This window comes from Cataglyphis hispanica, chromosome 5, assembly GCF_021464435.1.
Source record: "Cataglyphis hispanica isolate Lineage 1 chromosome 5, ULB_Chis1_1.0, whole genome shotgun sequence".
Lineage (NCBI taxonomy): Eukaryota > Metazoa > Arthropoda > Insecta > Hymenoptera > Formicidae > Cataglyphis > Cataglyphis hispanica.
In genome coordinates, this window is record NC_065958.1 from 7,607,977 (window position 1) to 7,632,024 (window position 24,048).

Below are 24,048 nucleotides of genomic sequence, written 5' to 3' on the forward strand. Positions count from 1 at the left end.
GAGATTTTCTTCTTTAACATTGATTATTAATATATAAATGTTTAATGACTTATTTTTATTTTGCCGCAATCATGATACCATGAATATTAATTACATTTTAATTACTTTTATAATTTTAATGAAATAACATCTGTATTATGTCCCATATTATATCCAAATTTTTTGAGACAATAAAGGATATCAGGGGAAATATAACAGTTAATCATTAAAGCCATCTTAAAAAATATTAGATATTATTCATTATACTGAAGATTGATAAAAAAAATTATACAACTATTGTGTGAATTATTATATATCTTGCAGATAATCTCCATTGATAAACTTACAGTTCTTATACTATAAATCTTCAACATTTATTTCTAGAATTATGAATGAATATCATCTGTGTATATAAAAAAGATTTGTTCGGTTGTAAATATATATATTATTTTGATAAATATTATTTTGTTATATATTATTTTAACAATATATGTAAAACTTTTCATGTATGAAGATAAAGTGGATATTTTGTATTTACCTAATGTATCAAACTTGTTGTATAAAAAATAAATGCATTGGGTAAATGTTTCAGGAATAATAAATACTGTTATAAGATTTTATTTTTATTCAATTTAGTGTAAGAAAGGGTGAAACTTTCGTTTAAATATTAAAATTCTATTAATAAATAAGGAGAATAAAAATAAAAATACGCCGATTAATTCGCCTTTTTTCACTACAATGTAAACTTTGTGTAACACATGTTCGAATTGAATCCCTCAGCATTTTTATTAAGGTCTTCATTTTTATTTAAGCTCACATGCGCATATTTTATTCCGTAAACAAATTCTGCATCTCTTATAGATTCGTAGATCCACTTTTTTTGGCATACTATAATAAATATTCTATATTGTATCAAGTCAATGTTTGATTATACTGTAATAAAGTAATTGAAAAGCAAGGTGGAAGAGGCAGAAGCTATTAACCTTAGTTTGTCAGTATTGGAGAGAGTCTATATTTATTATTTTTATTAAATTCAGAATGTGTTCAATAAAATGTCAAATAGAATGTATAGTAAAAGTACATTTTTAATATATATATATATATATATATATATATATATATATATATATATATATATTCAAAAATAGATTTAACAGATGAAAGAAACAACGCTCATATATAATTTATATATTTCATATACATGGATGTAAATATATAAATTGTAATTAGGGTTATATGTATATGGAGTGTAGACGTTAAAAATAATATTAAATGTTGGAAAAAAATGAGAGACAAGTATATTTTTAGTAATACATTCACACATCGCTTATTTACATATATAATTGATAGACATCAACGTAAATAAAACTATATGTAAATACTATTTTTTTTCTTTCTAAATTCACGATATATCTGAATAATATTTATGCTATCGTAGACAATCACAGTCTTACAAGTGTAGAAAATTCCTAATTGCAATATTATTTTAATGTAAATCATTAAATTCTTTATCAACTTAATTATATTTTGCATTATTAGAAACGCACGTTGTTTAACTAAAGTTTATCTAATTTAGAATACACATTTATTAGAATGAATACTCATATGTATAACACATGTATTGTAATACAAGTGTAAGTCAATCAAACGCACACATAATTGAAATGTGTGAAGAGTATAGAGACCTGATATATATGATATCCATTATTACAAAAAATTAATGCGCTTCCCTAATTTAAACCTAGGTATCATTCTTTTGATATACACATTGACCTTTTCCACCAAACTAGTCAATTATAAAAAAAATATCTTGCCATTCATCTCAAATATAGGGATGTTCCATTGCAACAAGAGTATAAGATATTTTATATCCAATTATTTGTAACACAGACACTGTATATAAAAGCAATTAATAAATTCCAAATGACATTTTAAAATGTTGTCTGTATATAAAACAATATCAATAAAATAAACATCTTATATAATTTTTTCAGCCCTCTATAACATGTAATACATTGTCTCTGTCTTTATTTGATCTTTTACATATAATAAAGAAGATACATATAATGATTGTACATATAATGATTATATCATTAAAATAAAAATTATATTATATTCGTAATATATCGTCGATATTTTATAATTTTCAATAATTTTACAATTGAGTATTTCTGCAAAGAATAGTATAGAATATAAAGTCTGTTTTAAAGTAACCCAATTATCAGAATCTAAAGTTCTTGTTTGAAATATTGTTTCCTTGTTAGATGAAACATCCCTTGGATATGACAATCCAATAAACAAAAAATGAAAATAAAAACATAAAGATAATGACATAACAATAATGACACTACAAATGACAATAGTGTAATAATGATATCACGATTCGGTGAAAAAAAAATATGAAGAACCATTAATTTGCAATAAGAGAGAATATATATTATTACAAATTACTTACATGTTTGTACACATCCAATATTGAATTCAGCATTAAGCAACATATGTATACACCTTTCTGTAAATCACAGTATATCATTAATCAATGGATCTATAAATATTAGCTATTGTACAATATATTTCATACATACCGATCTTCCGGTGTACGAGCCAAATACTCTCGTTCGATTAAACCTTCGATTCGTTTTTTAATTATTACAGGTGAAGGCAAAAATCGACCTCTTAACTGCTCTGTTACTTCTGTTACAAGTATGTTATGCTAATAAAAGAAAAATTGATATTATTAGACTTTTTTTTACATATATATTTATGTGATGTATCTTATGTTATATATAATTCATCATATTAAAGTCTATCTTTTTATGTTTGCAAAATATATATTAATATATTAATATCATATAATATTCTATTTAAAAAAATTTTTAAATTACATACAGGCATACGCTTTCGAGCTTTCATAATCCGCACGATGGCAGCTTCAATTTCATGTTTTCGGTCTTCGTCAACTTTATTGCGCGTTTCTCTTCTTTCAGGTTCAGATTCTCCTTTCGCTGCTACAGTCTGGATCTTCACTCTTCACAAAATATAAATAATCAACAATAATTATATATATATATATATATATATATATATATATATATTTATTTATTTATTTATTTATTATCATACATATAACATATACCTGTGTAATTTGCTAGTAAAACTATCATTTACGCAGAAACAGTGTGAAGGTTCAATTTCCTTGGTACGAGGGTGTTTAAGTAAAATTCTTTGTGAAGCTTTACCCATTGCGAGAGATTGTAATGCTCTGACCAAGTCCCTCTCTGGAATATCGGTTTCACCTTGAATTTCCTACACAATATTCATACATATGTATATGCAGATACAAATAATACTTTGCTTTGTAGTTATATATAATTTTGAAGTTATGAATAATTAATAGATTATTTAAACTCATATATTATAAAACTAACCTCATAAGTTAGTCTTTCTCTTTTATTAAAGAGCATTAACACACACATTTGATAAGTCGAAACTTGTATTATGTGCTTTCGTGGTGTACTACATGCACTGCTTCGCTGGCTTACTAAGCTGCCACTTGCACTACTACCATTCCCTATAGAACTCGAAGATGATGGAGTATCTAAGCCTCCACAACTACTTTCTTCTCTTCGTGGACCATGGAATATAGCATTTAGATCAGCGGAGCCTAACAACAGTTTTTTTTTTATTCCATGTTTTTAAATGCTTAAATAAGATAAGATATTAATAAATAGACATAAAAATATTGCTTACCTAATTGAGGCTGTAATGTCAATTGTCGACCACTATGTTTAGCCAGATAAAAGCGCCGGAAGGCATCGAAGGCATCGCGCGGTGCAGTGGGCATACTGCACTTTGGGGTGGCCGATTGCGTCGGCCAAAATCCAGTTGTGAGCACCCGAACACTTATATCTACACCATGCAGATTGGTCTATACAAGACAAAGAACAAGATATATTATCTTGTATATAAGTATATTAATCTTTACAAAATATTTTTTAAACATAATATTTTAAGTAAACATAAGTAAAATATTATTTTTTAGATGCATAACTGATTGTATTTAAATATCTTTTAGAAACATATAAAAATAAATACTTATAATATTTTAATATCAGAATTATAAATATATTTTTAATTATGATAAAATTATATTTATTAATTAACTGTAATAAAAAAGCTATTTTGTATACATATTAATAGAATTTTGTTTTGTACTTTACTTTTGTACAAAGTTTTGTACTTTATCATATTAGTAATTTGATACTTATATAAAACTGCATAAAAGATTACACATCACACCAATTTTATTGCCATTTAAATATGTTGTAGGAGAGGTTTTTCTAAATAATTCTTTGTGAGAAAAAAATGGGGGCATAGATGACATTGGGTTAGGTTTATTGGTTTAGGAAATATAACAAATTAAAATTGTGAGATATTACTGAGAACAACATCTCTTATAACATATTTAAATGGCAATAAAATCGGTGATTAACTTTTTGTGCAGTTCTATCAATACTTACACCAGATGTAAGAACATGATCCTTAAATTCATCCATAATTGTGTTACTGACTGTTATATCTTTAAACATGCCTTCTAACTTTGATGTAAACTGACATCCGCATTCAGTCTAAAAAAATAGAATTGAAAATGCATGTTAGTAATTTCTTTTGGTAAATATCTATATTAACTTATACCTCACGAATCACTTTGCTTTTGATATATATTGTAGATGCATTTATTAAGTAATACACTGTCATGTGACACTCTTGTTCATAAGATATTTGACTTTAAAATATTGCTAAAATAAAATTATTTAAAAAAAAAATCTATAATATATGTAAAAAGAAATGTGATCCATGAATATGATCCAAGGTATAAATTAATGTAGGTATTTATCATTTTTTTTATAAAAATCTATGCAATTCAAATATTGAATAATCATGGAAGAAGATGATCCTTAATTCTCACCTTAAGTTTGGATATCATATTTTTTTCACTATCATCTGAAACAGACTTATTCAACAATAATCGCTTGGCTAAGTGTTGTTTATAGTACCGTTCAAATACATCTTTTTCTTGTAAGAAACGGAATAAGACCATGGTTTTATCTAAAATTCCTTCGATCTCCTGTTCCGTCATCTAAAATCAAATATAGACAATTATAGACAATTATATAATAAGATGTTGACATTCATAGCAAATGTTAATATAGCGATTGCGATAGAATTAGATACGTGATTAGTACTACTAACTCCTTTAACACCCTTTTTCAGTTTGTCATCAATAAAGAGTGAGAGATATTCTGGACTTTTAGGATTTAAATTAAGGAAGTATTCAAAGTCCGATGCTATCATTTGTTTGTAATTTTTATCATTATTGAAAGAATAATGTAGAAAATGATCAAAACGGTCCTTTAAATCTAACAAGTTTTGGACATAAAGAACAGCGTTTGTGGTTGATTCATGCTCTTCTTGCACCAAAGCTCGACCCTGCTCTCTAAGAAATTGAGATACACAATCGCATACGGTGCGTAATCCGTCCGACACTCTTGAAAATAATTTATACATACAACCAAGATCTTCTGTTTTCTGATTTTTGAGCATGTGTACTACACCACTGTTTTCCATCTATTAGAAATATAGAAGTATAGAAATGTTGAATTAGTAACATAACAATATAATAATTGTGTAACATATAATAATACCATAATATAAGTTAAATTATGTTAGCAATTAATAAAACAAATCATAATAAAAAGAAGATAATGCACCTCAACAATGGTTTTCATGTGGATTTTGATTAATTCTTCTTCTACAACTTCTACTATTCGTGGTTCGGTGGATTCATCTAAATAGTGTTTCGCTCTTTCAGATTCTTCACAAATTCTAGCTTCAACTTTTTTTATGTATACTGAGGCGCTGTTTTCTGCCAAAAATTTTTGAGATTCCATCTGAAGAAAATAATCTTGAATGTTACTCATGTAGGTGCTCATGTATATTTTCAAATAATACATTAAATACATTTTGTACTAAACACTTACTCTATAAAACTCAGCACTTTGCTGTAAAAAAGGCCTTTCAAAATCTTCTTCATAAACTTGACGACTATTAATTCCAAGTAACATTAGCATTTGGCAGGCATTTTTTATAGCGCTACGATCTACAACTTCTCCTCTTCTTTCCCTTGCAACCATACCTAATAATGTCTCACGTAAATGATCTCTGACACATCCATATCTAACGACCTAAAAAAATAAATAAACAATTTGTTAACATTACACATATTATGTAAAGATAAAAAATATATTAAAGATCTGTGTGTAATAATTTTAGTTTCACAAATATGTAAAACACAATCACCCAAAAGATAATCATTTTTCAGAATTGATTTTTAGAATTTCTAAATTGTTTGCAAACTATTTTAGTAAAAATAAAATATTTATGACAATTACCTGATCTCGAAAAATAATTAATCCAAGATTATACACATTGTCTACATCATTCTGTTGAACATACACTCTGTCCATATACATCAATATGTCCCTAATCATCACCATTGATGTTTGATGATCATTCCAGGCAAGATTTAAAGTTTGCAGGAAGTTATTATGTAGAGATCGAAGAACATCTTCCCGCACTTTGTTTTCAAGATGATGTGTGACAACTTCTTTCAATCCTGTATACAAACGCTCACCATATTTGTGAAGAACCATTGTGTAAGCATTGCGGTAAAGTTCTTCAAAACTGAGGCCAGAGTTATTTTTCTTCTGTATTTCTTGGATAGCACTTTTTAACAAAGCCCAAATGCTTTCTACATACTTTTCATCCATAGTAGTCTATGAAAGTAAAATGTTTAAATAGCAATAGGCTATTAACTCTGAATAAAACTAAAAAAATCTCTATTAAGTTTAATTTAACAGATGCCATGCAATTAATACAATACAATTGTTTATAAAAAAATAATAGCATATGTTAAAGTATTGCATAGATAGAAAAGCAAAGTGTAAATACAATAATTCTCACAAGAATGTGACGAATTATGAAAGGATTATTTTTGTATATTAATCTTGATACAGGGATTGTCTCATCCACTCTGCCTATTTGTTGCAGACCATGGTCTTCAGTTTGATAATCCATATATGTGCAATTTTAATTTTTTATATACAAATTTTGCTTCTATGTTTTATTTTGTTCAATCATAACCTTGATTACAAAAATATATATTTAGTTTAGAGACAGGGAATTGTTTGTTTCCCTTTCCAATACTTTGTGTACAAGATTTTATTGTATATATATGTTATATGGCATAATATATCAATTGAATATTTTTCCTCTAATTTGATCTTTATATTATTCAATCATATTAAGCAATGTGCAAACAAGACTCTACTTCTGAAATAATATTATACAACTCATAAAAATCATATAATATAATTACAGACTTGGTATGAAATTGAAAATAAAATAAAAATCCTTATTTAAATTAATAAAGAACAATTTTTATATCATTTATATGAAACATAATTTAAAAAAAAATCTTAATTATATATTTTATACTAACTATATATGTAAAATAATTTTTTTTATGTATGATCTAATAAATTTTGTATATGTATACATATATATAATGTACAAAGTATAGATTCTCATTATCATTTTATAAAGAAAGCCAATTTTTATATAAATTATTATCATCATTTTACCTTACGTTATTCAGTAATAAAAAGTAAGACATTATTAGTTAGAAATTTGACAAATAGTAAAATATTAAAAATTTAGAACATGTGATATAACCTGATTATATAGTCACACTTTTTTATTGCAATTGTTTTACATTGCTATGGTAATCATCAATGTTGATCAATGATTGTTAATCTTAGCAAGTCAGTAATATTATAAAAATACACAATATTTGTACATAATTACAAAAAAATACAAAAAAAACTGTTAAATATTGAGAATATACTTGTAATATATTAAATTTTATTTATTAAACAAAATATGTTATATCTTACATACGTCATCTTTTATAGGTATTCATTATAAAATATCAATCTAATGTATGATATTTATTACTATCAATCTCGCACATATTATTATATCTACTTCAAAGTTTGCAAATCTTAAAAATTAATTCAATTGATGATTCAAAAGAAATTAATTATTGTATAATCATATAATCAATTTCAAATTAATATGTCTAATCAATGTAATTGATTGACAAGTATGAACATTAATATCAATATTATGTGAAATAATATGTACTTGCTTTAGATGATGTAACAAGTTATTTCTAATTATTTTTAAATACTTGATTATATTTGCAGGCATTTTATTTTTCAATGACCTATCAGAATCTAACATTGCCTGACGTTTTAGTCATTATTCCGGTTATTCATTATTATTAGGTTATATATTAATTTAAACTTCTGAAAAGACACATTAAAAAGTGCAGAAATTATAATGAAATTGAATTATGTGCGAATAAATGACAGTTGACAGATATATGTATCATATAGTATGAACTTTCCTGATATGAACTGCAAATAATAGTAAAGATATTTAATGATATATTTGCGAGAACAAACATTCAATTTTGCATTCAAATAAAATATCTTTGTTGTATAATAATGAAATGGTTATAATATATATACAAGCCGTCACAATTCGATACTCGACTTGCATTTAAAGGAGTATAAATTAGAGAGAGAGAGAGAGAGAGAGAGAGAGAGAGAGAGGGAAAAAGAGAGAGAGGTGCGATTATATCCCAATTTCCAATTGTGTGCGAGATACGTAGGTTATGGAATTATGTTTATACATGCAGATTGCATTGGTGTGCATTGTCGTGCGATACAGATAAAGGCTTAGGATAAATAAATAAAATGATTCAACGTGGGGGGAGCAATGGTAGCTGTGCTCCCTCGGCTACGTTTAATCGTCCTCTAACGTATCACTCACCGGAAAAGCACGTATGCGCATCTTGCTCTCCTTCTTCATCAGAGCACTGCTCTTCATCATGTCGAATTTTCGGTCTCAACGCGTCCTCAAGGGTCCTCTCCCTCCCAGTTAATGCCTTCCCGACGATGCTGCTACGATAAGCGCGTGGCGCCGCGTACACATTGATACCGCTGCTTCTTTTTAAGCGTAGCAAGCACACATTTAGGTATATCGGGAATAGCCGATGATCGCGGATCACCGTAGTTTGCCGTATCAAGAGACGAGTGCAATCACTGCCGAATCATACTCGCGGAGACAGCGTAGAGAGGACTGATGACGGACGAGCACATTTAACGAGGTGTTTTACGACGTCTCTCTCTCTCTTTACAAGCTACAACACTATTTTTTTTCTCCGACCTGGCGAGCGAAACGCTAAACGCGCTGAAAAGTACGCGCTTTTGACGAGTGAGGCGAAAAGTGACAACGATGACGGAATAAGAGCGCGAGAGAGGGAGCAAGGAGACAGAATACAAGAGGGAGAAGGGAGAAAAGAGAGAGATAGACGGATAGACAGATACGGTACAGCCGAAGAATCGCGGCCAAGAGGGAAATATCGCACTTCTGTCAACAACCTGAGGGGACCGATCTCCTTTCTTTTTCATCCGCAGCCGCGAAAGTCTCGATCTTCTGTGGTGATGATGATGATGATTGCCCACCGATCTCTTTTAGCGAAGCAGCCGCGGATGCGAATGTAGTGACATAATTGAGAGAAGTCCGGTCTACAACGACAACGACTAGAACAGCACCGCCAATCTAATACGAGTTTTCGTTGCGCCAACAACACCGCCACCGTCGTCAACAACACAGAGTATTTACCACCAGAGAGAAGCCTGCGGCCACGCCAGCATTTTTCATTAAAATTCCTCGTACAGCGCCATCACATCTACTTTCATTACTGTAAAGATTTAGCGATATCCATTTTTCAATTGGTAAAATCGCATCTCTTCCACATCTCGAGATATACAAAATATATATATTTTCCAGCAATTGTTTAGTATTCTAAAAAATTAACTTCATCACACAATGCCTATTTCGATGCCAAACAATCGCTGGAATAATGATTTCATATCTCGTTCAATTTCAGAAATATTAGCCTGTAATACCTTTATACACACACAGATATTTAATTGTAACAAACTTCCAATATAGATTTCAGAAATTTACTTCTGTTTCTTCCTTCTTCCACTGCTCTAAAAAGTTGAACTATATAATTTTTATTTCATGTTTAAAATATTGGAAAATTCAGTTACATATTGAATTAATACATGGAGACTTCTAATATTTTTCATTCATCCGTATATGTATTAAATTTTTATTGAGTTACAATTTTAGAAGAGGAAGATATTTATTGTTTCATATAATGTGACTTAATTTGCAACATATTGTGTCTTCTTAATCTCTTTTTATTCTGTTTTAACATATCAAAATTTATAATATTATTTATAATATATTTATAATATTATTAATAGATATAATAAAAACTGGAAGAAAATTTTTTTTATTTAAGCAATCCAAGCAGTCATTGCGAAAAAGATATGCATATGAGAAATATGAGGTATTTTATATAATTCCATTTCTTGTTATCTCTTCATTTTCTTATGAAAACATTCTTTTCCAAATATGTATCATTTTTTTTGTATATATTTAGAGAAATGTAAACTTAGATCTATATTCTCTTCTCAAAATATTCAAATCTGGCATGGCTAATTTAACAAAATCAAAGTTTAACATAAAAACTTGGCATTTTCTACTTTGGGTATCACCATTTTTAATTTCTGTTTTATTTTCTTTATTTTCATATAATATATTATAAGAATTATTTATTATATATTTATATAACATGATAATTTTTTTAACATTTAGAAAGCTACATATTTAATTGTTTCTTTTATTTATACTTAATACAATTTATATTTTTTTATCTTTAAATTTTTCAAGTTTATCATAATTTTATCACAAAATTGTTAAAATCGCGTGGAATAAAAATAGAGTTCTTTCAAATGATTATTCTCTAAGCCAATTATTATCACTATGAATAAATATGTAAAAGATGCTCATAATGTTATAAATATTTTTCAATGATGATATATATAAGATACATGAAACTGTTTGCCATAATATTTTTGACAAGCATTGATAATACATCACAGATATATAATTATTATTGTACATTGACTATTGAAGTCATTAATTTCAAGCCAATTTTTAAAATCAACTCAATTCAAGCATACTTGAATCAGAAACAGTCATATATGCTATTACTATACCTATAATGCTTACAAAAATCGCAAAAAACCATGCATTCCAATACTTATTCCTAATGTTTCCTTGGGATAGTTTTGAGTTTTCATACTTGTCTTTCCTCTTTCGACGTGGCTTGAACTTTTTCTCGAATTTTTCAATCTCTTCTCGATTGCGAAGCTCCTCCGCTTCTCGTTTCTTTGCTGTAATAGCTTCTTGGGCCTCCTTTTTCTCAATTTTCAATGATTCACACACATTATCACATTCTACAGTAATCTGTTCTTTTTGAAGGAGCAAACAAAGAAAATCCTTTTTAATCCTTTTACATTTACACCATAATCTAACTTTCTTGTTACATTGTTCCTCTCCTTTGCATTTTCCTGGATGACAATCGTTAATGCAACGGTGACCGCACGAATACTGAAATGAAAAACAATTAGATTTTCTATTAAAAACAAAATAAAATTTATATATATTTTATCAAGAATATATGAATACATAGTTACATTTTTTGGACATTGGTTTCCACATTTGAGTAATTCGTCACGTTTCTTATTCGTCGTGGATACCAAGTCTACACAGTGTCGATAAAGGGTGCTAATACCACAGTGACAAGACACTCGCACTAATTGCTTGCACGGTTTGCAAGGCGCCGGATGACATGGTTGCGGACATGCGTGTGTACAACCTGGTAAACGAGCGAATTGACACTCCTTCTCGCATTTCATGCATGGCATACCACTATCTGATTTGTCATCAGAAGTTTGTATCTTATGACAGATCAACTCGCAGGTGTGATTTTTACACGGCAATAATCGGCCGCAAGCTCTGCCGCAGGAACTCGATTCTGACATGTGACACGGCCAGGGACGCGTCTCATGACCTCCGAGACAGGTCACAAGCATGGAAACTTTACATGGTGGACATGGTAAAGTCTTTAACTCCATAATATCCTTTCCAGGCTTTTCCCAAGGTCCAATGGGTTGCGCTTTTACTCCGTTCGCTTTCACCTTCACCCACACTTTCGTGTGACAAGTGGTTGGGCAAGAGTGACCGCATCTTTTGTGCGTTAAGCCGCAGATTTTTTTGCACGGCGGACACGGGCCTTGATGACATCTGTGAGTTTCTCTCTTACTGTGATGACAGACAGGCGGAATTTTGCAGGATTTATTACACGGCGGCGGCCTTCTTTTTCTGGTACCACATGGTACCGTTATTTTGCTATTGCCGCATCGACACTGCACGACGTCCATTCTTGTGCATGGATAACAAGGACCGCTATGGCAGGGTGTAGCACACTTGTGTTTTCGACAATTGAGCATATTTTCGCACGTTTTTTCGCAAAGATTAGATGTATTCTTCAATATGCAATCGCAACATTTTTTATTACACAAATGTTTGCCACACAAGCGCATTTGTGTGCATTTTTTGTTGCAGTGAAATTCTTTTCCACAAGCAATCTCTTTGGTGTAATTACCACATCTGCAGGCTTTTGTTATCACTTCTAGGCACTGACCACAACGATCGGTGTGGCATCTCATGTTGCAAAAGTGTGATCCACAATCTAATAATTTGCCACAAGTATCGCCACATGTTGGTACTTGTTGCTGTCTGCAAGAAACTTCATATCGTTTCTTCCCACAAGGACAACATCTGTTCTTCTCCAATGGACAATTACCACAATCATCGGGTAAGTGACAAGTACTCTCGCAGATATGTATATTGCAGGAGAATCTTCTGTTACAAAGTCTGTTGCAAATCCATGTACCTTCATAGCATTTTCCTTCCTTTTGGTTACTCTCACAATGGCATTTCAGTAATACTGTTTCCATACAAGGCGGGCATTCTCCAGCATGACATAAATTATTACAAGTGTGCAAGCAAAATTCATATTTTTTGTTGCATATTGTTCCACAACTCCAATTTTTAGCATTGCAACGACGTGGCTGCGGCGGTAGCTTACCGCAATAACATTTGACCGACACCATCTTTGCACATGGTGGGCATGGTCCAGGATGACAGAGCAACACACATTTATGACCACACTCTGGTTGTAAGAATTTGTCACAAGTTTCGCCACAAGAATGCGGGATAATCCAGGGTTGATATGGAGGATTTGTAATCTTTTTACAGAAGCATTCATACAACCTTGGAATCTGGTCCTGGTCATATTCCATGCGACATTTTGGGCTGTAATATGTGCATTTTTATTGGCAAAAATTAAATAGGACTTTTAGCTTATATATGTATTACATGTATTACATAAAATTTTGTTCTGGAATAATTCATGATATGTACCATGCCCAGATTGGTGTGATTCCTTTAGCTCGTTTATAACTTAAACTGTCATTAATCCAATGTAAGATGCAGGACATATGCAAAAATGCATAGCATTTATTGCAGTTCCATATCTACATAAAAAGTTCAGAAAAATAAGTTATGTTATTATATAGCATATTTTACTAAAAACTTATTTTCTTTTTTTTAATTTAAAAAAACAGCAAAGTTAACAAAGAAAATATGTGGTAGCAAAAAATATATTTATAGCAATTAAAACATTTCCATTTTAAAATTGTATAAACATTGCTACTTATATTAATGTAGATTATATAAAATTTCAAAAATCTGTAGCTTATGTTATATATATTTAGCAATATATTTAACAATGTATAATTAAAATGTTAACAAGATAGTAATATCATGTTATATATGAACGTACCGAATCTATCTTTTTGACAGTTGATATACATATCAAGCAAACAGCACTACTTGATTGAAAAGAATTAACTAAATATGATATCACTTTTTCTGCATCCATGCCTTGTCCTTGATATGCCAATAATACTTTGCCCACCACATTTTGGACATTTTCCTCATTTGTTTCATCTTCCTCTTCACTAGACGAATTTAATAATGTGTTAGCTTCCAAATGTCTTTCGATAGACAATTTATTTTGCGCTTGAGCTCTCTTAAACTTCTGCATCTTGAAATTCTACAATTTAATAATATAAATCAATGTGACAATTAAAAACTTGACATATACATACATACATACATACATATATATAATATATATAAATCACACACAGCTTGTTCACAACAATATTGAAAGCATATATTATTTCTATAATAATTAAATAAACTATTTATGTTACAGGATAGCTTTGTATATATACATGTTTTCATTGAAATATATTAGCAAAATTTATTTTGCACACACCACATATAATAAGTTGCTTTGGTGAATAACAAACATTTAATCAAATTATTATAATTTCAATTAACAAGAATTAAATGACGTGTTATATGATTAATTTATAATTACCGATTCTTCTTCGTTTTTGTTGATCAAAGATTAACCGTGATTAAACCTAACTATATTAGGTTATCTTTTAATGCTTTTTATCACTCTACTAAACTTAAAACTTTATCACATAACCACGTATTGTATTGCACACATCATACATAATAATCATAAAAAAACTCTGCATCCTACATATATTCACTTTACGCGACGATATAAATGCTTCGAACTATTTATTTGATCAATCGAGACAAAGAAATCTACGCTTCAAAGCATTTACATCGTCAAATGGACTGAGGCGCAAGCCTTGCCAATAAATTTCTGTAAATATTATGTATGTACATATGCTCTATTTTGTTACAGATGCAGATTGATCAATCAGAACAAAATAAAAAAAAAAAACAAGAATTTTTTATCTCGATTAGTCAATCAAATAAAATATATATAATTCCAAATCACTTCAAGAATAAAGTACATTCTTTATATAAAGTAAATTGTGGTGGGTTAAAGTTAATTATAGTTTGGTAAGAGAAAAATAATAAAGATGATTCTTATAATTTTAAAAGATCTACAAATTGTAAAAATAAAAGCTCTCACAACAATCGACCTATTAGAAAAATATAAACAGAAAATGTATTAATCAAAAATATAAAAATTGCTCAATTGCAGATCTAGAATTTTAAATCTTATGGTCAAGTTTTATTTGATCTTAAAAAAATTTACTGATGAATTTAGATTGTTAAATCTTTTTTTACTTTTTATTTTTTCATATATAAAGATTGATACTAATCAGTTAATAAGTAAAAATATGTGTACAAAATATTGTAATAGTGTAACTTTTATATTGACAAAATTTCAGATTCTTTATAATCTTTTGCATTATACTTATATTTATAAATTCGCTTATCGTAAAAAATTGTGCTGCGCAATTTGTAAATACAAATATTGAAAATTGCTGTGTGAAGATATGTTTAGCATTAATCTCGGAAGTGTCAGACTTACATGTACAGTGGCAATGAGATCGTAATACTAAAACTACATTTTTAAGATTTTAATATAAAAGTATTAAACGCATACATATAACTGCAGTATATAAAGTATTTGTGCATCTATATATATTATCTATATATATTAATTTTGATAACGAGTAAGGCACTCTCAGCCTATTTCTAATATATATTGAACTATTTACTTAATATATAGTAAATTGCATATTGAATCAGGAAATGTTGCATTTGAGACCTGCCTGCAAGTATCATTGATAATTAAATATACTACACACATATACATAAATACACATAATATTATGAATATATTAAATATTCAGAAATACATAAACACACATACGCGCGCGCGCATACATATAATATGTTCAAGTGAAAAAGATATAATCCTAAATAAAAATGAACACTTTCTATTCTTGTATTCTGTACTTTCCTTTGTTAGCTAAAAATATTTATCTTAACAAGCTTGATTTTTTTAAATATCAACGTTTATAAAGTAAAAATATCTGATAATCAGATTCACACACAAAATGTATAAAAAAACTTCTATAAATGTTCTTTCATATATATAACAATTATTCTTGTTCTTGGACGGATACAAACATCTTCCAGGTATTTTATTCTAGTCGCGTAATTTATAAAAATTCTATTATTTTACAATAAGAAATGATTTTAAAAATTCAATAATTATTAACTTGATAATCATATATGCAAATGGCATTTTGTCACTATATTCATAATACAGATGTAACATTAATAATTTGATTTGCAAATACATTCATATATATATATATATATATATATATATATATATATATATATATATATATATATAATAACCAGATAAAAAATATTAAGTATGTCAAATTTGTAAAAAAATAGTATTTTCTCATATATGTCTATTAAATTATTTGTAATTTTCAGAACTCTGTAGAAAATAGTATTTAAAAATTGTAATTAGTTTCATATGACATTGTATGTGAGAACAAATAATTTGATCTTATAAAAAAATGCGATTATAAAAATCTAGATATAAAAAATAAATTAAATAATTATCGATTATTTGTATAATGGTAACTTAATTATTAAACAGCTGTTTGTGGTACTCCTTGTACTAAAAGTGTCTTACTTTTAGCTTTCGGCAGTGTAGATTGACTCATTGTTTTTGTTAGCTTAGGCTGACCATTAGGTGAACTTGTAACAAAACCCTCTGATCTCATGTCTTTCAATGAGACATTAGAACTGCTATGTAATGAGGGTGTAGAATTAAATTTTCTGTTATGTGCTAAACGTTCTTGTAGTTTTGCTTCGTTCTGACGTGGTATTCTGGACTTTATTGGTACATCACGATACTCGTATATATTTTCTTTTGATGCACGTGTTAAATTCTCGATTCCCTCGGAATGCTCATCCTCTCGTACCATCAGGATGTCTCCGCTATAGTAGTGATCAGATTGTCTGCAAAAAGAATAATATAAAAAGATATTACATTTATTTTTATATAAATTGCACATATAAAATATAAAGAAAAGTAAAAATTACAATTGTGCATTCTCTATTTTATTTATTTATTTTAGTTTTTCTCTGTTTATATAAATAGTGTAATGTAGCTATATACAAATGATATAGTGCAACTAATAAAGCATGTGTGTATGTGTATGTATACACACACACACACACACACACACACACACGCACGCACACGCACACACGCACACACACACACACACACACACATACAGGCAAAATATTGTGCAAAATTGTGTGCATGAAATATTTTTTTTATAAATACCTGCACTTGTTCTAGCTGCTTTTGTTTTGCTAATTGTAAGCAGAAATAGAGTTAATCAGCAATTTATATTTGGAAATGATTATGTGAAAGAAAGATAAAAAAAACTGTGTCCCAATTGTGTACCCATGAACCAGAACCAGTTTCTGCATGCACTACTGTTTAATTGCAGCGAGTGCCACCGAGTTTTATTGCAGTTACATGGATTTGGTTCTGTTTACCTTTTCTTACCTTTTGGCATTACGCCAAAGCATACAGCATACCACAGAGAGTACAAGTAGCAGCAAGCATGCTGTTGACATTGACCAAAATGCGATTTGCAGTGGCTGTTTAGGTTCCCACCAATACTGTAACACAAAAATTTTTTAAAAAATTGTAATAATGTACAACTTGATTTAATAATATAAAACATTGCACAAAGGCTATATAACAAAATCTTACTTCTGTAACAGGAGGATATGTAGGAACAAGATAACCAATAACAGTCGGCAAATACATGGACCAAAACGCACTTTCCGTTTGACGATAATTTATTTGAATAGAGCTATTAAACGTTGTATTGATATTGAGATATCGTAATTGACCATAACGAGCAAGTTCAAAATGCATTCCCAATATTTGCGAAGGCGTCGGGTTTCTAAAATAAACAAAATAAATCATTTAAATTGTTTATAAATGTCATATAGATAAATAAAAATAGTATTACTATATACATACCCATATTTTGCAAAATTAGAATATGCTTCCATGAAAAAACGACTCATATTACGATCATTGTCAGTCCACATATCTCGACTTAATTTCAATTTTTGTGGGAAAAATTCTGCATTAATAATATCTTGTATTAATAAATGCTATAATTTAAATTATAGATATATATAGAAAAACATACCAGAATCCATAAATGGTGCTCCTGTCAGCCACAGAAGTTCTGTATCATGGGGTACTCTAGCCCATTCTGGTAAATTGAGCGCTTCTATCGATGTATTTAGAACATATAGATAGGTTGGTACATGCCTCTCCACAAGAAGCTTTGCTGTTTCATCAAATGGTGCAACAAAAAGCAAGTCTGATAAGAGCTAAAAATATTAATAACAATTAAAATAAAGATAATAATGTTATGTAACAAAAAATTTTTATTTTTGGTACTATCATACTTACATTTATATACTGTTCACGTATATGTGTAACATTCATTGGATCTGGCCAGTAAGTGTATCTATATTTTATCGCTTCATAAACACCTTGTGGATTTAAAGTGTAATTATATCGCAAAATTAATTCCTGAAGACTTTGATTAAATAGTTCAAAATTTATTATGTATCCATTTCTTGCTAATGTAATATTATTCTCTGTAATGTAAGAATTATATAAAATAATATATATTTACAATAATTTGCAGCGCAATAATGTATAATTGACTAAAATAAATAATAATAAAATTTTTAATGCAAGGGAATATAAACATAATAAAATAGAAATAAATGACTTGATGAATAACATACTTATAATATATGCTGCTTCCTGAGTTGTGACACCAGCCATATAAGCTATATCCTTTCTATATTTACCAGCTTTAAAACTCTCTTTCGGTATTTCTGTAAAAAGACGCCAGTCAGATTTCCTCCAACCCTCATACCAATCATCTTGAGGTATTGTAAAGTTGGAATCTAGTACAGGTGCCCATGGAAACATTCCAACATGTGGTTTTAATTCAGAATTTCCTAATTCGAGGAAACTACGTCCATCTTTTAGACATTGCACTAATTTCCAACTGCTCTCTATACTGCAGCCAAGCATTTGTGCATATACCCGAGATGTATTTTGTGCTTGGTACTTATCTATTATCACTGCCCAATCAGCTAGAGCTGAACCTGATTGCGCAATTACTTTCGATACCATATGTCGAGTTCTGCAAAATAAAGAAATATGTAATTTCAATATTTAATTATAAAATATATATAAAAATAATCTCAATTACCTAGGCGCAATCATTAATATTCCTGCACTTGCAGCTCCAGCACCTGGTCCAAAAAGTGTTATAGAATCAGGATTTCCATTGAAAGCAGCTATATTGTCATATACCCATTGCAATGCCATTGCTTGATCAAAAATTCCATAATTTCCAGGGCTATTCTCATCTCCAGTACTTAAAAATCCTAGAAACGCAATAAAATAAATTAATTTGTTGATTAATGCAATGTTTCAAGGCTTCATGTTTTTTTTTTTAGTCATTTACTTACCAAGAGCACCAAGGCGATAATTAATTGATACTACTACAACATTATAGAAGGCAGCTAACATGTGAGCTGGAAACAAATTACTAGCCCCATGAGTAAACTCACCGCCATGTATATAGAACATTACTGCATATTTGTTTGCTAATCCAGAATTAACCTGGCATAAATATAAAATTTTAGTCAAACTATTTAAAATATAAATTATATATTTTTTTTATGCATTTGACATACTTACAGAAGGTGTAAATATATTTAAATATAAACAATCTTCATCAACATCCCGCACACCTTTTGTAGCACCAGTATATTCACTAGGCTGGGGACAAGCTGGTCCCCAATCAACAGCTTGTATAAGTTGCCATCCTCTAAACAGGAATAAATGTTGTTTCTTAGCACAGTATTATTGTATTGACTGTTAAAATAAAAAATAAAAAATATTTTATATTAACCTGTGCGATCTGGGAGGTTTGAAGCGACCTTCTTTAATAGGCGGCATAGCATAAGGAATACCCAAAAATACATTAACATTTTTTGTGACTCTTTCCACTGCCACATTCCAAGGCCTATGCCTTGCATTTGGATCATCATACAACTGAACTTTGAAGCCTTCAACTTGACCATAATTTGTAACTACCATTATACTTCTATCTCTGATATTTTTTGAATCTGGTCTTTCTCTCCCTTGAAGATCTTCGCGCCAGCCACTCAATATTCCTGGTAATGGGAGCCTTGCTGTTGTTTCCTTTAATAATTTTATCTTTATTGAATATATATATTTGAATATATATTAGTTAATCTTATATTTAAAAAAATTAGAGAAGATTATGGAAATTTTTTTTTAAATTAATCAGACACAAGTAAAATGAATATATATGCTCTCTTTCTCTCACACACATATAAAATCTGTATAAATGTTAATCAATTAATTTTTAAAAAAGCATCGTGATTATATTTTGTTTAAATATTTTTTCACACGACAAATGCAACACGAGTCCCCTCACTCACGTCATAAAGATACCGATCCTCGGGTGCTCTCGTAGGTCCTCTGTAAATAGGATCCAGGTAACTAGGCTGATAGCCGTACCTTCTGTCCTTATATACGTAAGTCCTGTAGCCAGACGCATCTTGCGGTACATATACACCGTCACGATTGTAGTATCGGCTACCAGGCGCGATGTTGTCTTGGGCGAACACGACAATCAACAGCTCATAAAAATAGCAAAAAATAACAAGGCGTCCAACGGACGCGCGTTGTCTACAAACAGCCATTCAGCAGGTGTGGCTGAGAATGTCACGTTAAGTTGTCACTTTCCGTTACGAAGAAACGCGGCAAACTTTTTGCTGTTTTGCGATGAACGAAGACGAGATAAAAGTGAAAGTTCCTCGTTGGTTCCCGCGTAGATCGATAATTTCCTTACCGATTATTGACGAAGAATGAGAGAGACCAAGTATAGACGTGCATTACGTGTACGTGCGTACAATTGCGCATAAATTTTCGCACCTCCCAATGAGATACGCGAGCGAAACACTTTTGTTTCAACGCATCGTTGTTACGAAACGTTCGCTACGCGCGCTTGAAAGCGTCCCTGTACGGCCAACACCCTATCGTCCCCCCGTCACGTTTAAACGTATACCTCAAGTTGGCTTCGTCACGTTCGCCGCGCGTTCTCGTGCCCTTTTATCTCCCCGTCCTCCACCTCTTCTAGAAGTCGATAATATAAAATGCCACAATCGGTGTTGCAAGAAGTCCAAAGGTGGGATTAATGAACAGAGTATGAAAGCAAATGAAACACAAATATGTATTCGCGTCAATAACTACATATTAAACCTGATATATGTGTATCTGATTTAAATATAAGAAATAGACTCATTAAGATTGTATTGATAGAATTAAAATAAATACATGACTGTAAACACAAATTTATTTTATAGAATATTTTCGATAATATATTCATTTGATAAATATAGTAAAATAGGTTTTGTTGAAACTTAAGTTACAAACAATAATGAACAATTAATAATTAATAAAATTAATAAAATTAATTATGCAATTAATTAAGCTTAATGTTAAATAAATATTAAATGCGCGATACTACTAAATATACACATTGTAGATATAATTTGATATAAACAAAACTTGTATAACGCATACAACTACTTATCCTCTATATAGTTTAGATTTCGTTTTTAATAGTAATAGTAATCACGAGAAGAAAGATGACGTGTGTAAAATGCGTTGTTGATAGATTCATTCATGAATCACATCTTCCGTTATCTTGCCATGAGAAGTCGAGATTAAGATCGCCTACACGGTGACTACCGCGCGCTCGAAACCGAAGAATTACATGAAAATATGCATATAAACTTGGCTACTTGCGTACCGTTTGCCCACTACGATAGGTGAAATGTTGCGAAGGGCAGTGGCCGGACCCTACTAAGTCGTAATGATGCTGTCGCGTGCATATATGTCGCCGCAATGGGTCGGCAATGAGCCACCCACGCGCCTGACAGCCAGCGGCCCGTTGCAAAAAGCACCACCGAGAGGCACGATCGAGAGCAGCGGATGTGCACGATCGCGGAAGAAGGGATAGGCGAAATGACATAGTAGTGGATTACCTACATTATGAGCAAACTGCATGCATATGCACATAAATAAGATAATAGTAATTGTTCTTTAAAATGTTATTTAAATATAAATTAAAAAATGTTACAAAAATAAATAAGGCTTAAAATAATATTATTAAATTTATAAACTATCTAATTTTAATTTGCTAAGAAGCTAAATTTATTAATCTTTCTCTCTTTGAGAATAAATTTTATTAATTCTCTATTTTTTTATTTGAGAGAACTTTAATTTAACTTTTTGGCACGCCAGTGCTATTCTAATTAAATGGTTCTAATTAATAATTTTCCAATTTTTATGATAACTGTTTCTTCTTACATTTTTTCTTATTCTTTCGTTCATAAAACTCATTCCACTAGTGAACGATTAATTTATTTTAGCTAATAAAATCATGAGTCATCAAGGAAAAGAAAGAAAGAAAAAAAGAGATAAGAAACTCGCAGGATGATTCATATGAGAGAACATACATTGAACAACTTTTACTCTATATTTTGTTATAAATAATAGTTTTAAAAACAGCTTGAGAAACAAATTCACGAAGCAGATGGATGAGAGTCGCGACATTGAACATTATAATAAACCTTGGAAAATCAATTTATTCCTATCACACGCATCTATTATTGTACACGCTGATTAATTCATTGATTGGAAGGCTCGTGGAATTCGCGGCATTAAAGAATTCTTTTTTTTTAATAAAAACAAAAATTTTATTTTTTAAATAAAACCTATTCTACAATCAATTTATCAACTTCAAAAGTGATTGAAATACACAATAGTTTAAAGTACCAAAACTAAGAGATAGTAAAATATTTTTGTATAAAAAAATAAAGAAATTTTTAATTCTATTATAATTTAAATATAATTTTATTTTCATAGAAAAAAAGAGACACAAAAATATAAATAAAAACTTCTGTATAAGCAATTGTATATTCCTTTCGTGTAATTATCATCAATCATAATAAAAACAATATTTATATTATTTTAAAATAATTATCTTTATGGTTTTACGTGTGTTTTTATTTTATAATAAAAGAGATAAAAGGAAACGGTTAAAAGAACATTTTCTTCTATCTTTTTACTTTGTGAAAAAAATAAAATCGAAATCATATAAAACATAATAATCCTAGCCTAATAACTAGCCCAATAACTGTAATTCTTTCACAATTATCTGTAATTTCAATATCTTATATTTAATGTCATATTTAATTCTATAGCCCAAATATAATATCCTAATCCTAGATCTTATCTATTTAATTTTTTCCACTTAAATTTATAAGTAAAAGAGAAAGTATTAAATAATCGTAGTTTCATAATAAAATGTTTGATATAAATGTGCTATGTATAGCTATGCATATATTCATCACTGCAATAGTCTTGATATCTAATATCATAGCAAGAAAAAATTATTGTTGATAAACATGGAGCTATATGAACGAACTGCTTATTGCGAAATACATCCGTTCACGCGATGGCATTCTTTTTGGGATTATTATTTCTTTTGTAATCAATTTCCATTGATCTCCATTTTCTATGAAAAAAATAAAATATTTAAATATTTAAAAAAAAATCAAGTTTACATATAAATAAACGATCAAACAATTATTATTGCACATTCATAATTAAAATTATAATAAAATTCTAAAAGTCATTTATAAACAATTATAACATTGCATATATATTTTTTATGAATACGCGGTATATATTCAAAAATTATATAAACCTATTATATTAATTTCACTAGTATATTAATTATTTCAATCAATATAAGTAAAATCATATCAATATAATTAAAGTATTTAATAATGGATGTAATTGATTGTTGTTTTTATAAAACCAGTCTTTTGATTACATTTAACTGCAATTAAATCATG

General features: G+C 29.4%; 3 protein-coding genes across 8 annotated transcripts; all 3 read right to left on the bottom strand.

Annotated features, from left to right (window-relative positions):
* Positions 1 to 581: 581 nt before the first annotated feature.
* LOC126849971 (cullin-3) lies at positions 582 to 9,785 on the bottom strand. 3 transcript variants are annotated; one of them, XM_050592468.1, is made up of 14 exons: positions 8,938 to 9,784; positions 6,432 to 6,815; positions 6,021 to 6,224; positions 5,751 to 5,930; positions 5,233 to 5,607; positions 4,949 to 5,119; positions 4,500 to 4,607; positions 3,730 to 3,907; positions 3,408 to 3,643; positions 3,116 to 3,285; positions 2,869 to 3,007; positions 2,565 to 2,692; positions 2,435 to 2,491; positions 582 to 867 (listed from the first exon to the last, which is right to left on the bottom strand). In XM_050592468.1, the coding sequence occupies exons 1-13, from the start codon at positions 8,995 to 8,997 to the stop codon at positions 2,467 to 2,469; spliced, it is 2,358 nt and encodes a 785-aa protein (XP_050448425.1). In that variant the 5' UTR covers positions 8,998 to 9,784; the 3' UTR covers positions 582 to 867; positions 2,435 to 2,466. The 3 variants fall into 3 exon arrangements, with proteins under 3 accessions (XP_050448425.1, XP_050448426.1, XP_050448424.1); XM_050592469.1 differs by lacking the exon at positions 582 to 867 and having other exon boundaries at positions 1,253 to 2,491; positions 9,549 to 9,785; XM_050592467.1 differs by lacking the exon at positions 582 to 867 and having other exon boundaries at positions 1,253 to 2,491.
* On the bottom strand, positions 9,507 to 14,857 carry LOC126849966 (NF-X1-type zinc finger protein NFXL1). Its single transcript, XM_050592460.1, has 5 exons — positions 14,543 to 14,857; positions 13,937 to 14,209; positions 13,516 to 13,628; positions 11,724 to 13,407; positions 9,507 to 11,637 (listed from the first exon to the last, which is right to left on the bottom strand). The coding sequence occupies exons 2-5, from the start codon at positions 14,198 to 14,200 to the stop codon at positions 11,188 to 11,190; spliced, it is 2,511 nt and encodes an 836-aa protein (XP_050448417.1). The 5' UTR covers positions 14,201 to 14,209; positions 14,543 to 14,857; the 3' UTR covers positions 9,507 to 11,187.
* A 1,522-nt stretch (positions 14,858 to 16,379) lies between these two features.
* On the bottom strand, positions 16,380 to 22,080 carry LOC126849964 (cholinesterase). Of its 4 annotated transcripts, none has more exons than XM_050592454.1 (13): positions 21,936 to 22,080; positions 20,560 to 21,256; positions 20,004 to 20,296; positions 19,790 to 19,919; positions 19,558 to 19,711; positions 19,296 to 19,473; positions 18,820 to 19,226; positions 18,476 to 18,666; positions 18,207 to 18,393; positions 18,032 to 18,137; positions 17,756 to 17,951; positions 17,546 to 17,661; positions 16,380 to 16,983 (listed from the first exon to the last, which is right to left on the bottom strand). In XM_050592454.1, the coding sequence occupies exons 2-13, from the start codon at positions 20,821 to 20,823 to the stop codon at positions 16,611 to 16,613; spliced, it is 2,595 nt and encodes an 864-aa protein (XP_050448411.1). In that variant the 5' UTR covers positions 20,824 to 21,256; positions 21,936 to 22,080; the 3' UTR covers positions 16,380 to 16,610. The 4 variants fall into 4 exon arrangements, with proteins under 4 accessions (XP_050448411.1, XP_050448412.1, XP_050448414.1 ...); XM_050592457.1 differs by lacking the exon at positions 21,936 to 22,080 and adding an exon at positions 17,318 to 17,346 and having other exon boundaries at positions 16,816 to 16,983; XM_050592455.1 differs by lacking the exon at positions 21,936 to 22,080 and having other exon boundaries at positions 20,560 to 21,465.
* Between the last annotated feature and the right edge of the window lie 1,968 nt (positions 22,081 to 24,048).